Here is a 14,282-nt window from a genome sequence, read left to right on the forward strand (position 1 = left end):
GACATCTCAAAATATTTAGCAGAGACAAATATAAAATCCAGACAAAAAATGTATTCTGACAATTCTGAAGGCATTTCTAGTTTTATTTTACTATTAACTTTAAAGCCAGCTTGTTTAGTAAAGTTATACTTAAGTCACATGAACTTGAAAATTGCTTAGACTTATTTACTTAATTTTTAAGTGCTCTTTTATTTATAAGCCAATTTGGTAGACACGACATGTAACAATAAGTGTGCATACAAGTAAACACACGTAGACATGTATAGACGCACACAAACAAAGATTCAATCACGTTTAACTTGGAATCTTAAGGCATGCGATAGCAATACAAGCTTGGGGGGTTTTACTTTGTTTGCCCCAATAGATAATCCAATGAAGGCTGTGAACCAAAATTTCAGATAAAGCACAGCAGTTTGACATATGCAACTCCATCCCACTTTCCCATTCAACAGCAAGCTCCAGATTCCAAACAATATTGGAGCCAAACAGTATTACAACTGCAAGAGAAAATTCTAAGGAGGGCTTAATACTAGACCTCAGAACTCTGCCTAGGGTGTCCCCTTTAGAGAAGTTGAGGTCTGGAGGATCCCTGGCCGTCCCCCTTTGGGGTCCAGTCTTAGAGTGTCAGATGTCTCTGACCTTAAGTGGGCACTGGTGCTGCTTAGCATGTTTTCCCTTCAGAGGCGATGGCCTACCATGAGGTTTCCTTCTGTCCCTGGATGAAGGCCTGGACTTCTAGCATCCTTATAATTTGATAAGGGCACACTTTCCCATGCTTCCTGTTCCACTAGAGTGATAGCCATGAACTGTAATGATAGGAACTGGAGGCTGGGTGGGTTTCTTTTGTCCTTAGCCAGTAGAGTAGGGGAAGGGAAGAATTTAGCATGAGAAAACAAGGTTTAAGTCGCTGAAACAAATGCCAGCTCACCCCAAGCTGTGCCACACCTAGGGATCAGGGACCACAGCTGGAAAAGATAGAAAAGAGTCCTTCAGAGTGGCCCTGGCCAGAAACCTGAAGTTGCCTCTGTGTTTAGGTGCTGCCCACCAACGGTCCCAAGTTGGAAAGGAAAAGAGAGAGAGAAACTGAGATTCCCCTAAATGGTGCAGGAAAAACAAACGAGAAAAATAAACCCCAAACTTTTGAGATGACCTCCTGGCTGGCTTGCCAAAATACGTTACCAGGAGGGTGTACAAGTTCTTGGTGTTTTGAACAAAGAATTGAACAAAACACAAACAAAGCAGGGAAAGAATAAAGCAACAAAAGCAGAGACTTAACTGAAAATGAAAGCGCACAGCCAGGCACAGTGGCTCACGTCTGTAATTCCAGCACTTTGGGAGGTAGATGTGGGGGGATAACATGAGGTCAGGAGTTCGAGACCAGCCTAGCCAACATGTTGAAACGTTGTCTCTACTAAAAACACAAAAATTAGGCCGGGCACAGTGGCTCACACCTGTAATCCCAACACATTGGGAGGCTGAAGCGGGCGGATCACGAGGTCAGGAGATCAAGACCATCCTGGCTAACACAGTGAAACCCCATCTCTACTAAAAAATACAAAAAAATTAGCCGGGCATGGTGGCGGGCGCCTGTAGTCCCAGCTACTCGGGAGGCTGAGGCATGAGAATTGCTTGAACCCGGGAGGCAAAGGTTTCAATGAGCCAAGATCGCACCACTGCACTCCAGCCTGGGCTAAAGAGCGAGACTCCGTTTCAAAAAATCAAAAAATTAGAACAACAAAAAAAGAAAATGAAGCACACTCTACAGGTTGGGAGCTAGCCCAAGCAAGCTGCGCAAGGGTCTGGTTACAGAATTTTCTGGGGTTTAAATATCCTCTAGAGATTTCCATTGTTACTTGGTGTACATCCTGTGTAAATAAAGATGATGAAGTAAAGTTACAAAGTCATTTATTCAGTGTATATCCTATGTAAAGGAAGAGGATGTTTCCTGTCATAACTGAAGTGTTTGTTTCCATTTGATTTAGTTCTAGGAAGTTCTTGGGTTCCCTGCCTCCAGGTCCTACTCGCTTACATGATTCTCATTGTGTCCTCACAGAGTGGAAGGGGAAAGGCAGATATTTGGAGCCTATCTTTTTTTTTTTTTTTGAGACAGAGTCTCGCTCTCTCTCCCAGTCTGGAGTGCAGTGGTGCAATCTCGGCTCACTGCAAGCTCCACCTCCTGGGTTCACACCATTCTCCTTCCTCAGCCTCTAGAGTAGCTGGGACTACATGCGCCCGCCACCACGCCCAGCTAATTTTTTGTATTTTTAGTAGAGACGGGGTTTCACCATGTTAGCCAGGATGGTCTCGATCTCCTGACCTCGTGATCCGCCTGCCTCAGCCTCCCAAAGTGCTGGGATTACAGGCGTGAGCCACCGCGCCTGGCCTGGAGCCTATTTTATAAGGGCACTAATCCCATTCATGAGGGCTCTGCCCCATGATCTACTCAACTCCCAAAGGCCCCACTTCTTGACATAGTGGTAATTAGATTTCAACATATACATTTTTTGTGTGTGTGAGGCAGAGTCTCGCTCTGTAGTCCAGGCTGAAGTGCAGTAGCACAATGTCAGGTCACTGCAACCTCCATGTCCCAGTTTCAGGCAATTCCTGTGCCTCAACCACCTGAGTAGCTGGGATTACAGGATCCTACCATCACACCCGGCTAATTTTTGTATTTTTAGTAGAGATGGAGTTTCGCCATGTTGCCCAGGCTGGTCTCGAACTCCTGGCCTCAGGTATCTGCCCGCCTCGGCCTCCCAAAGTGCTGAGGTTACAGACGTGAGCCACCACGCCCAGCCTCAACATATAAATTTTGGCAAAGACACATTCAGACACTATATATTAATATATACTTATAGAGATATATATGCACGTTTTATTTCTATATGTATAGGCATGAGGTTTTTATATAAAAACTATGTTATATATAAAACACATTTAAGGCCGGGCACGGTGGCTCACGCCTGTAATCCCAGCACTTTGAGAGGCCGAGGCGGGCATATCACCTGAGGTCGGGAGTTCGAGACCAGTCTGACCAACATGGAGAAACCCTATCTCTACTAAAAATACAAAATTAGCGGGGCATGGTGGTGCATGCCTATAATCCCAGCTACTCGGGAGGCTGAGGCAGGGGAATCGCTTGAACCGGGGAGGCAGAGGTTGTGGTGAGCCAAGATCGCGCCATCACACTCCAGCCTGGGCGACAAAAGTGAAACATTTTTCACACACATGTCTGTGTGTACCTATATATATGTATATATGTGTGTGTGTGTATATATATATACATTTTTTTTTTTTTTGAGACAGAGTTTCGCTCTTATCGCCCAGACTGGAGTGTGATGGCGTGATCTCTGCTCACTGCAAATTCTGCCTCCTGGGTTCGATCGATCAAGCAATTCTCCTGCCTCGGCCTCCCAAGTAGATGAGACTACAGGTGCCTGCCACCACGCCCAGCTAATTTTTGTATTTTTAGTAGAGGCGGGGTTTCACCATGTTGGCCAGGCTGGTCTCGTACTCGTGACCTCAGGTGATCCACCCGCCTTGGCCTCGCAAAGTACTGGGATTACAGGCATAAGCCACCACCATGTCCAGCCTATATATACATTTTTGAAATATATATTTATACATGTATATACATAAAAAATTTTGATACTATATTATATATATATATATATACACAAACATAGATTATATATATTTCAGTTACTTTGGAAAAAAAAATTTTTAGAGATGGGTTCTCACTGTTGACCAGACTGCAGTGCAGTGGCAGGAATATATCTCCCTGCAACCTCAAACTCCTGGGCTCAAGCAATTCTCTGGCCTCAGCCTCCAGAGTAGCTGGTACTACAGGCTCATGCCACTGCACCCAGCTATATTGTAGTTACTTTTATACCTCTTTGCTTCTCAGTGGAAGTTTTGCTTAGTTATCCCCTCAAAGGGTGGAAGAAGTGGTAAAAAAGAAAAAGGGGCAATTACAGAGGCAGTTGGGGGGGAAAAAGGAATGGAAAAGGATGATCTAAAGACAGATTTTGCCAACTCAGTGTTTTTTGTTTATTTTCTGTCTTTGCCTAAGTTTAGTTTAACTTTCAGTAATTTCCTTCAAAATAAAAACTCTACATTATAAAAACAAGCAAACAAAAAAGATAATGGAGGGATGCCAGGCACAGTGGCCTGTAATACCAACACTGCTGGAGGCCAAAGTGGGAGAATTGCTTGAGTATAGGAGTTTGAGACTAGCCTGGGCAACACAGTGAGACCCCCTCTCTACAAAAAAACTTAAAAAGAAAAAAAAATTAGCCAGGCCTGATGGTGCATGCCTGTAGTCCCAGCTACCCAAGAGGCTGAGGTGGGAGGATCACTTGAGCCCAGGAGTTCAAGGCTACTGTGAGCTATGACTGCACCACTGCACAAGCAAATCATTCAAGTCTTTTATGTCAATTCTCTGCAGGGAGGTGCAGACCTGCAAGAGGCCTGAAGAGGGCCCAAGAAGGCCTGACTCATTTCCTCCTCAGCCTGAGTTCTAATGGCAATAAGAAAGGTCCCAAAGTGAAGGAGTTCGGCATCCTGAACAACTCTGTCTGACTACATGTCACAATCACAGCAGGCACCTTTCCTAGCCCCAGACACACATTCTAAAAAAGTTTTCTGCAAAACTATACAATATCTTTCCTTTACAGCAGTTGAAGAGACTTCACTGGAAATACTAGCCAAATCCAGGGAGTAAATTTGATACATCTGAGGTTCCCTTCAGGCAATAATAGCACAGCAGGGTCTGCATGGGGTGCTTGTTTTCAACGTAGCTATAATATCACACATGGGCTCAGGGATCTTTTATTCAAATTCCCAATGTAAAATAAAGGTTTAGAAATTCAGGAGCCAATATGCCCATTTTTATTCATTTTCTTAAAAAAATAGCCTTCATTTTTTAAAGATAGGAAAAAAATGATCAAATAAATTTCAGGGCTTAGCTGTCAGTACCTTACCGTTTTTTTTAAAGATATATATATTACCCAAATGTGGTAGCCTAACACTTACCTTTGAAGCATGTAATATCTCATTTCCTTATTTTCCTCTGGAGAACCCTCCATATCAAGATGGGAAAAGAATGGAAGCTTTTTCTTCAGATTTTGGCCTTGTAAACACAAGCCGCAGTTCCTCCTTCTGTTGCAGCTGCTTAAAACCCAGGAGGACAAGAGATACTGTGCCTTCTGCCTGGCTTCATTCAGACTAGAATACTCCTGATGGCCTCAAACCATAGTCTTTTTGTCTAATTGTTCCCAATTTCCTTCCTTCCCCACCTTTCTCTTCCTTTTTGCATCTTCTCTCCTCCACACGGTTAGCCTACACACAGAATTAGTTGATTTCCCAAGGGAACTGAGAGGAGCCAGGGAGAAATATAAAAGCTTGTGTAACTAGAAAGTAGATCTTAGCAGCTCTCCTCTAATTGCAGCAAACATTTTCAACAACAGTCACTTTCTTCTGACAGTCAACGGAGAAAAGCTCCACTGCCTCTCCTGGCTGCCAGGAGCACATGACAGGGAAAGCCCAGGACAAAAAGACAAAATTTACAAGGACAGTTAAGCCAAAAAAATAATGGGCTCATGAAATCCAGAGGGAGGAGCACAGCTTGGTCTAAAGAGGTAATTTCTGAGAGCCAATCAAAACAAATAATACCAATTATCAGACTGCACGGTGGGGAAAAGCAGGTCAGGTGGGAAAGAAAGCACGTAGAAAGGAAACACGACACGCACTACTAGGGAACTTAGAATCAAGTGTGAGCCACGATTCTAATTTTCAGACCAAAGTAGTGGTACATATAGACACCTAAACTAAGGTTTTATGCACCAAAGCTTGAGAATAAGAATGGAGCTGGTACAAAAGGGATACAGAAAAGATTGTGGGTTAAACTCTTAAAAGGAAAAGAGACTCTGACAAATATTTTGGAGGTCTAACCCCCTTAAGCAGGGAAGAAAAATCCTGCCTAGAAAGACTACTTACTGAGACACATATATTACTATGAAAGCAAATTTGCCACAGACAGATCTCTTAAAGAAATAAACACTAGCTGAATGTTATATTGTAATATCTTCCTGTTTTTAGCTTTTACTTAAGTAGATGCTCATGATATTCTGTGTATTAGGAGAAAAATCAATGGCAAAAGACCCTAAAGGCTTAGAATCTATAGAATGACAACTTCCTGAGGCAAGTCCTCAGGCCTGTACACCAAATCTAACCTGAATCATGAACCATAAAAAATTTATTCCCACCAAAATGCTGGATAGAAATAGTTAACCATCTGATGCCAACCACACTGAGAATATATTAAGCTTCCAGAAAAACCTTCGAACACAGAAGTACACAAATGACCTGGAGCACAGATAGAAGTTAAATAATCAGATAAAAGATAAATGATTACAACAAACAAACATTGATCTGAAGGACATTCGGGCAACTTAAGTTGTAAAGACTCAAGTTGCCCAAATTTGAAAGCAACTCAATCAGGCCACCCAACATGACAACCAGCTATAATAAAAAATGGAAGTCCTGGTTGTTCTCTGGTCTGCACTTTGCATCATCCCTTCCACAATGTGTCAATGCCCATTAAGTTAGTCAAGTTTACTTTCCCTTTAAAGAACCAAGCTGACACAGAGGAGCCCTTCTATCTTTACGTCTCTTCAGAATAACCTGTCTCAAAAATAGAGCACTGCAGCCTTTGTTCAGGACAGTTCAGTGGCCACAGATGAGAAGCTACTCAATTTTACACACACCTAAGTGTCTACAAAACAAACTTGTTATACCAGTTCAACATTCAAAAATGCAAATAAAGCACTAAGTGTAAAAATAAGACAGACTATTTTGCACTCGACTGTATCAGAAAAATATACTAAAGAGGCACACTCAACAATCGAGTTTACGCTTCCTTTCACCAAAGGGACCTTTCTACGACAACCAAACACTAACACAGCATACCCAGGTCCAAAAGCAAAGCTAGAGATCTATGTAGATCTTTTATGGACACTGCTGCTCACAATCTTTCTTTAATATTAGAATACAAGAAATAAAAAGCCACATTCATTTCTCCAAATTTAAAGCATCCCCCTTTTAATCTACCATGAACAGTGTCCAACGTAGACACATACCTGGCACAAAATCCAACTAGAAGCCCACACTGATCCCAGCATTGTAACATGCCAAACACCAAGGATGACGTAGCAGTTTACCCGGCAGACAGTGATGCATTCACTAGCTTGACTGCAACGCAGTCTGAGTTATACTGCAGCACACACACTGTGAGAGACTGTTTTACATTGGGGCTTTTACAAGCAGAGAAATCTTCAATCAAGGATGTGTCTCTGTCAAAAAATCAAGTGACCATATATTTAAAGGTTTCTTTGTGGACTCTAAATTCTGATCCATTGACCTATATGCCTAGCCTTGAAGCAATGCCACATGGTCTTGATAACTGTGACTTTTAGTAGGTTTTGAAATCAGGTAGTATGAAGACCTCCAACTACACATTCCCTTTTCAAAAGTGTTTTGGCTATTCTAGGTCCTTTGTTTCCATGTAAATTTTAGGATCGGCTTGTCAAATTCTAGAAAGAAAAAGGCTGCTAGAAATTTGATATGGACTGTGAATTTATGATCAATTTAAGGAGAACTGCTGTCTTGACAATACTGAGTCTTCTAATCCATGCACAGGGACTGCCTCTCCATTTATTTAGATTTTATTTAATTTCTTTTTTTTTTTTTCTTTTTTTGAGATGGAGTCTCGCTCTGTCTCCCAGGCTGGAGTGCAGTGGCACGATCTCCACTCACAACCTCTGCCTCCTGGGTTCAAGCGATTCTCCTGCCTCTCAGCCTCCCGAGTAGCTGGAACTAAAAGAACACCACCACGCCCAGCTAATTTTTTGTATTTTTATTAGAGACGGGGTTTCACCATGTTGGACAGGCTGGTCTGGAACTCTTTTTTTTTTTGAGACAGGGTTTCACTCCTGTGACCCAGGCTGGAGTGCAATGGTGTGATCTTGGCTCACTGCAATCTGCAACCTCCACCTCCCGGGTTCAAGCGATTCTCCCGCTTCAGCCTCCCAAGTAGCTGGGATTACAGGTGCCCGCCACCATGCCAGGCTAATATTTGTATTTTTAGTAGAGACGGGGTTTAACCATGTTGGCCAGACTGGTCTCGAACTCCTCACCTCAGGTGATCCACCCACCTCAGCCTCCCCAAGTGCTGGGATTACAGGCGTGAGTCACCGCGCCTGGCCGGTCTGGAACTCTTGACCTCAGGTGATCCATCCGCCTCAGCCTCTGGGTTTGGGATTACAGGCGTGAGCCACCACACCTGGCCAATTTTATTTAATTTCTGTCAGCAATGTTCCACAAGCTTTAGTGTATAAGTCTTGTACCTTTTCTGCTCAATTTATTCCTATTTTATTCTTTTTGATGCTATCATCAACAGAATATTTTCTTAATTTCATTTTTGGATTGTTCATTTCTAGCTAGCATATAGAAATATAATCAACTTTTCTATATAGATCTTACATCCTGTGATCTTGATAAACTCATTTAAAAATTTTTTGTTAACAACTTTACTGAGACACAATTCACATACCATACGTTTCACCCACTTAAAGGGTACAATTCAATAGTTTTTAGTATATTCACATAGTTATGAACTATCATCACAATAAATTTAAGGACATTTTCATTTCATTATATGTGTCATTTTTTTAAAGAGATGAGGTCTTGCTATGTTGCACAGGCTGGACTTAAACTCCTGGGCTCAAGCAATCCTCCTGCCTCAGCCTCCCAGGTAGCTGGGACTACAGGCACATGCACCACGCATGGCAATTTTAGAACATTTTTATTACCCCCAAAAGAAACCCCATGCCCAGTAGCAGCCACTCCTCATTTCTCCAGTATGCTCCCCAATCCTAGCCAACCACTAATCTACTTTCTGTCTTTATAGATTTGCCTATTACAGACATTTCATATAAATGGAATAATATAATATGTGGCCTTTTGTGACTGGCTTCTTTCAGTTAGCATAATGTTTTCAATGCTGTAGCATGTATCAGTACTTCGTTTTTTTTTATGGTTGAATAATATTTCAATGTGTGGACATATCATATTTTGTTTATACATTATCAGTTAATGGATATTGGGTTGTTTCCATTTTATGGCTCTTATTAATAATGTTGTTATGAACATTCATGTATAAATTTTTATGTGGACATATGCTTTCCTTTCTCTTGGGTATACAATAAGGAGTGAAGCTGCCAGATCATATGGTTCATATGGTGAGAGTTTAGTTTTATAAGAAAGTGTCGAATTAGCCAGGCACAGTGCTCACGCCTGTAATCCTAGCACTTTGGGAGGCTGAGGCAAGCGGATCACTTGAGATCAGGAGTTCGAGACCAGCCTGGCCAACATGGTGAAACCCCATCTCTACTAAAAATACAAAAATTACCTGGGCATGGTGACAGGCACCTGTAATACCAGCTACTCAGGAGGCTGAGGCAGGAGAATCGCTTGAACCCAGGAGGCGGAGGCTGCAATGAGCCAAGATCGTGCCATTGCATTCCAGCCTGGGCAACAGAGCAAGACTCCATCTCAAAAAAAAAAAGAAAGTGTCAAATTATTTTCCAGAGTGGCTGTATCATTTTACATTCCCACCAGCAATGCACAAAAAATCCAATTTTTCTGCATTCTCACAAACCTTTGGTATTATGTCTATTTCTTATTTTAGGCATTCTGATAAGTATGTAATGACATCTCATTGATATTTTCATTTGCGTTTTCCTAATACTAATTAATATTTGCATTTTCCTAATACCTAATAACTATTAGATAATTATAAAACACCTTTTCATGTGCTTATTTGCCATAGGTATATCCTCTTTGGTTTCATTTGCTTCTTTTTAAAAATCATTTCTCTTTTCTTATTGAGAATTTCTATTTATTTTATTTTATTTTTAATTTTTTGAGACAGTCTTGCTCTTTTGCCCAGGCTGGAATGTAGTGGTGCAAACACTCAATATGCTCAAGCAATCCTCCTGCCTCAGCCTCCCAAGTAGCTGGGACCACAGACATATGCCACCATGCTCAAGTAATTTTAAAATTTTTGTAGAGATGGAGTCTCAAATTCCTGGGCTCTGGAAATCCACCCGGCTTACCTCCCCAAAGCACTGGGATTACAAGCATGAGCCACTGCACTCAGCTGAGAAGTTCTATTTACTGATTCATTGTTGTCATGCTTTAAAAAACAGTATTTAAGGGGCCAGGCGCGGTGGCTCACGCCTATAATCCCAGCACTTTGGAAGGCAGAGGCGGGCAATAACCTGAGGTCAGGAGTTCGAGACCAGCCTGACCAACGTGGAGACACCCCATCTCTACTAAAAATACAAAATTAGCTGGGCATGGTGGTGCATGCCTATACCAGCTACTCAGGAGGCTGAGGCAGGAGAATTGCTTGAACCTGGGAGGCAGAGGTTGCGGTGAGCCAAGATCACACCATTGCACTCCAGCCTGGGCAACAAGAGCGAAACTCTGTCTCAAAAAAAACAAAAAAACACTAGTATTTAAGATGGGGCACAGTGGCTCACACCTGTAATTCCAGAGATTTGGGAGGCCAAGGCAAGAAGGTCGTTTGAGGCCAGGAGTTCGAAACCAGCCTGGGCAACATGGTAAGACTCTGTCCCTATAATATATAAAAATAAAAAAATATGTTTTTAAAAATTATTAAAACATGTTTTCCTTTAGGTCTTTGAACACATTACAGTCGCTACTTTGAAATCTTTGTTAAATCCAGTATCTAGGGACACTTGTAGATAATTTCTATTGACTTCTTTTTTTCCTAAACATGGGTCACATTTTCCTGTATCTTTACATGTCTCATGGCTTTTTAATTAAAAATTGAATATAACCTGTCATGGGATTAGAAAACAAATTATGCATATGAACAATTTACAAATTGAACATATGAACAATTTGGATTCTGATTTCTTTCACCCATGAAAGTTGTTACTACAGTTTGTTTCTTTCTTTCTTGGCTTAATCATTTGCCTGAGCTAAATCTGTGAATTCTGTTTCCCTAACAGTGTGCAGCCACTGATGTCTCAGCTCATTTTCTTTTTATTTCTTGGTTTTATGTTTAAATGTGGCTTTTGAGGAGTCATCCCTATGTCTGTGTAGCCAATGATTAGATAGAGTTTATGCTCATATACTTAAAGCTAGAAAGGCTTTTGTCCTCTGTTTATGGGTCTGGAGTATGGGGGATATAGAGTAGTGCATTCAAAGTTCAGGTTTTTCAAGTCTGCCCTAGCTGTTACTTTCCGTTGGGCCTTATCATGTCTCTTCTGTGCATGTACATGCCTCAGCCTGCAATATGCTTGCCCCAACCACAAACAGGCCTCAGTCTGGCAAAGTCACTGGCCTGTGCCACTCACCCACTGCCAAGTGGTCACTTCTCCCAACAATGCCATTGAGCATGGACATCATCCACCACCCAAACTGAGTAAACTCCCTTCAACCACAGCATCAAAGCAGCTGGTCTTCATGGTCTACCCACATTGGCGAAACTTCCATGACGAATCAGCTGGGGAAAGGGGAATAGGAACAATCCCAGACAAGAATACCACAAACTCCTGCTGTTTTACGGAATTTTAGCTTTTTTTTTTTTTTTTTTGAGACAGAGTCTTGCTCTGTCGCCTAGGCTGGAGTGCAGTGGCACTATCTCGGCTCACTGCAAGCTCCGCCTCCCAGGTTCCCGCCATTCTCCTGCCTCAGCCTCCCGAGCAGCCGGGACTACAGGTGCCCATCACTACGCCCAGCTAATTTTTTGTATTTTTAGTAGAGACGGGGTTTCACCGTGTTAGCCAGGATGACCTTGCGATCTGCCCACCTCGGCCTCCCAAAGTGCTGGGATTACAGGAGTGAGCCACCACGCCCAGCCAGCAGTTTTTTAATCATAAAATTTTCTCAAATTATTGTATGCCTTTTGGTTGATTTCAAGAGTGTTAAAATGGTTAATTTTGTCAAGTTTGTCAGTCTTTACAGTTGGTTTTTGTGTTGAAGATCTGCCAATCTCCTCATTCAGCTATACCTGGAAGTCCTCCCTGTTTTATTTACTTTTTAATGACCGATACAACTTCATACAATGAAGTGGAAAAATCTTAAGTATAAAACATATATATGTAAAATTAATATATATATAGCCATATAACCAGTCACCTCATTAAGATACAGAATATTTCCAGAGTCCCAGAGAGCTTGTGTCCCTTCCTCGTCAATATTCTCCCTTAAAGGTAAAGACTACTCTGACCTTTTATAACCATTAATCAGTCTTGTTTACTCTTGAACTTCATATATATAGTGTTACATAATGTATGTACTTTAATGTCTAACTTCTTTTGATCAATATTATGTGTATAAAATCTTTTTTTTTTTTTTTGCAATGGAGTCTTGCTCTGTCACCCAGGCTGGAGTGCAGTACTGCACTCTCGGCTCACTGCAACCTCTGCCTCCTGGGATCAAGGGATTCTCCTGCCTCAGCCTTCCAAGTAGCTGGGATTAGAGGTGAGCACCACCACACCCAGCTAATTTTTTTTGTATTTTTACTAGAGATGAGGTTTCACCATTTTGGCCAGGCTGGTCTCGAACTCCTGGCCTCAACTGATCCTCCCACCTCGGCCTCCCAAAGTGCTGGGATTACAGGCGTGAGCCACCATGCCTGGCCTTATGTGTATAAAATTTATCTACGCTTACCACTTGGTTGAATTTATGGAAAAAAAAATTCACCCATGTTGTGATACAGCAGTAGCTTGTTCATCTTCATTTCTGTATGGGATTCCATCATATGATATACCATGATTTACTTACCTATTCTACTATTCATGGACATTTGGGTTGTTTATGAGTTTTGACAATATTTGCTTATTTTTGATGGATTAAATGAACTAATTTCCTCTGGGAATACACACTAAAATGAAATTGCTTACTAGTGAGGTATGTGCATGTTTAGCTTTAAATGATACTGCTAAATAGTTTTCTAAAATGGCTGTACCAATTCATATTAATCCCAGTGATGTGTGAGAGTCAGTGTGTTCCATTTCCCTGCTAACACTTGATATTGCTGGTTTTTTAATTTTAGCTTTTTTGGTTGGGATATGTGTTTAACTCATTGTAATTTTAATTTGCAAATCCCTGATGACTAGTAGTATTGAGCAACTTTTCATATGCTTACTTGACATTTGGTATCTTCTTTTGAAGTGCCTGTTGAAGTCTTTTCCCCATATTTCTATTGTGTTGAATGTCTTTTTTCTTATTGTTTTGTTTTGTTTTGCTTTGTTTTTAAGACAGAGTCTCACTCTATCACTCAGGCTGGAGTGCAATCTCAGCTCACTGCAACCTCCGCCTCCTAGGTTCAAGTGGTTCCCGTGCCTCAGCCTCCCAAGTAGCTGAGACTAAAGGCGTGTGGCACCATGCCTGGCTAATTTTTTATATTTTTAGTAGAGATAGGGTTTCATAATGTTGCCCCAGCTGGCCTCAAACTCCTGAGCTCAGGCAATCCATCCACCTTGGCCTCCCAAGGTGGTAGGATTATAGGTGTGAGCCACTGTGCCCAGTCATAAGATCCTTGTAGTACAATATTTTAATATTCCTCTTCAGCAACTGATATAACAAGTAGAAAAAAAAAATCAAAGACACAGAAGAACAACTGAAAAACTGAACATAGATAGAACCTATAATCACCAACTGCAACATATACATTCATTGCAAGTGTTTATGAAACTTTATCAAAATAGACCATATACTAAGCCATAAAGTATCAATAAATTTCAAAGGTCTGAAATCACATAGCGTATATGCTCTGAACACAATGGATTACACTAAAAATCAATAACAAAGGTAATAAAATCCACAAGTGTCTTGATATATTTCTAAACAATTTATGAGTCAAAAAATCACTAGGAAATTAAGAAAATATTTTAATTGACTAATAATGAAAATGTATATCAAAGCTTGAGGAATATAATAAGACGAATTTATGAGTGAATACAGAGATAAAGAGATGGATATCAGCAAAGCCAGAAGTTAATTCTTTGAAAAGGCCAACTGAATTGATAAATTTCTACTAAGACTGATAAAAATAAAAGAAAAAATGCTAATTGCCAATATCAGGAATGAGGACGAGGGAATCACTATAAATCCTTTAGACATGAAAAACAAGCATATTATTACAAACTTTACGCCAATAAATTTGAAATGTTAGAAAAAAATTAATA

The 14,282-nt window shown here is 41.0% G+C and overlaps 1 protein-coding gene across 5 annotated transcripts in view; it reads right to left on the reverse strand.

Moving 5' to 3' along the window:
* Positions 1-14,282, reverse strand: part of ACACA (acetyl-CoA carboxylase alpha) — a 275,744-nt gene that overhangs the window by 208,738 nt on the left and 52,724 nt on the right. Inside the window, exon 1 of one of the 5 annotated variants that reach the window (XM_055257042.2) lies at positions 5,032-5,520. The exons of the other annotated variants lie outside the window; for them this stretch is intronic. Coding sequence (XP_055113017.1) covers positions 5,032-5,084 — 53 coding nt within the window. The 5' untranslated portion in view covers positions 5,085-5,520. Of the gene's footprint in view, positions 1-5,031; positions 5,521-14,282 lie in introns of those variants that run through there. 5 annotated transcript variants of the gene reach the window in all.

This window comes from Symphalangus syndactylus, chromosome 20 (assembly GCF_028878055.3).
Source record: "Symphalangus syndactylus isolate Jambi chromosome 20, NHGRI_mSymSyn1-v2.1_pri, whole genome shotgun sequence".
Lineage (NCBI taxonomy): Eukaryota > Metazoa > Chordata > Mammalia > Primates > Hylobatidae > Symphalangus > Symphalangus syndactylus.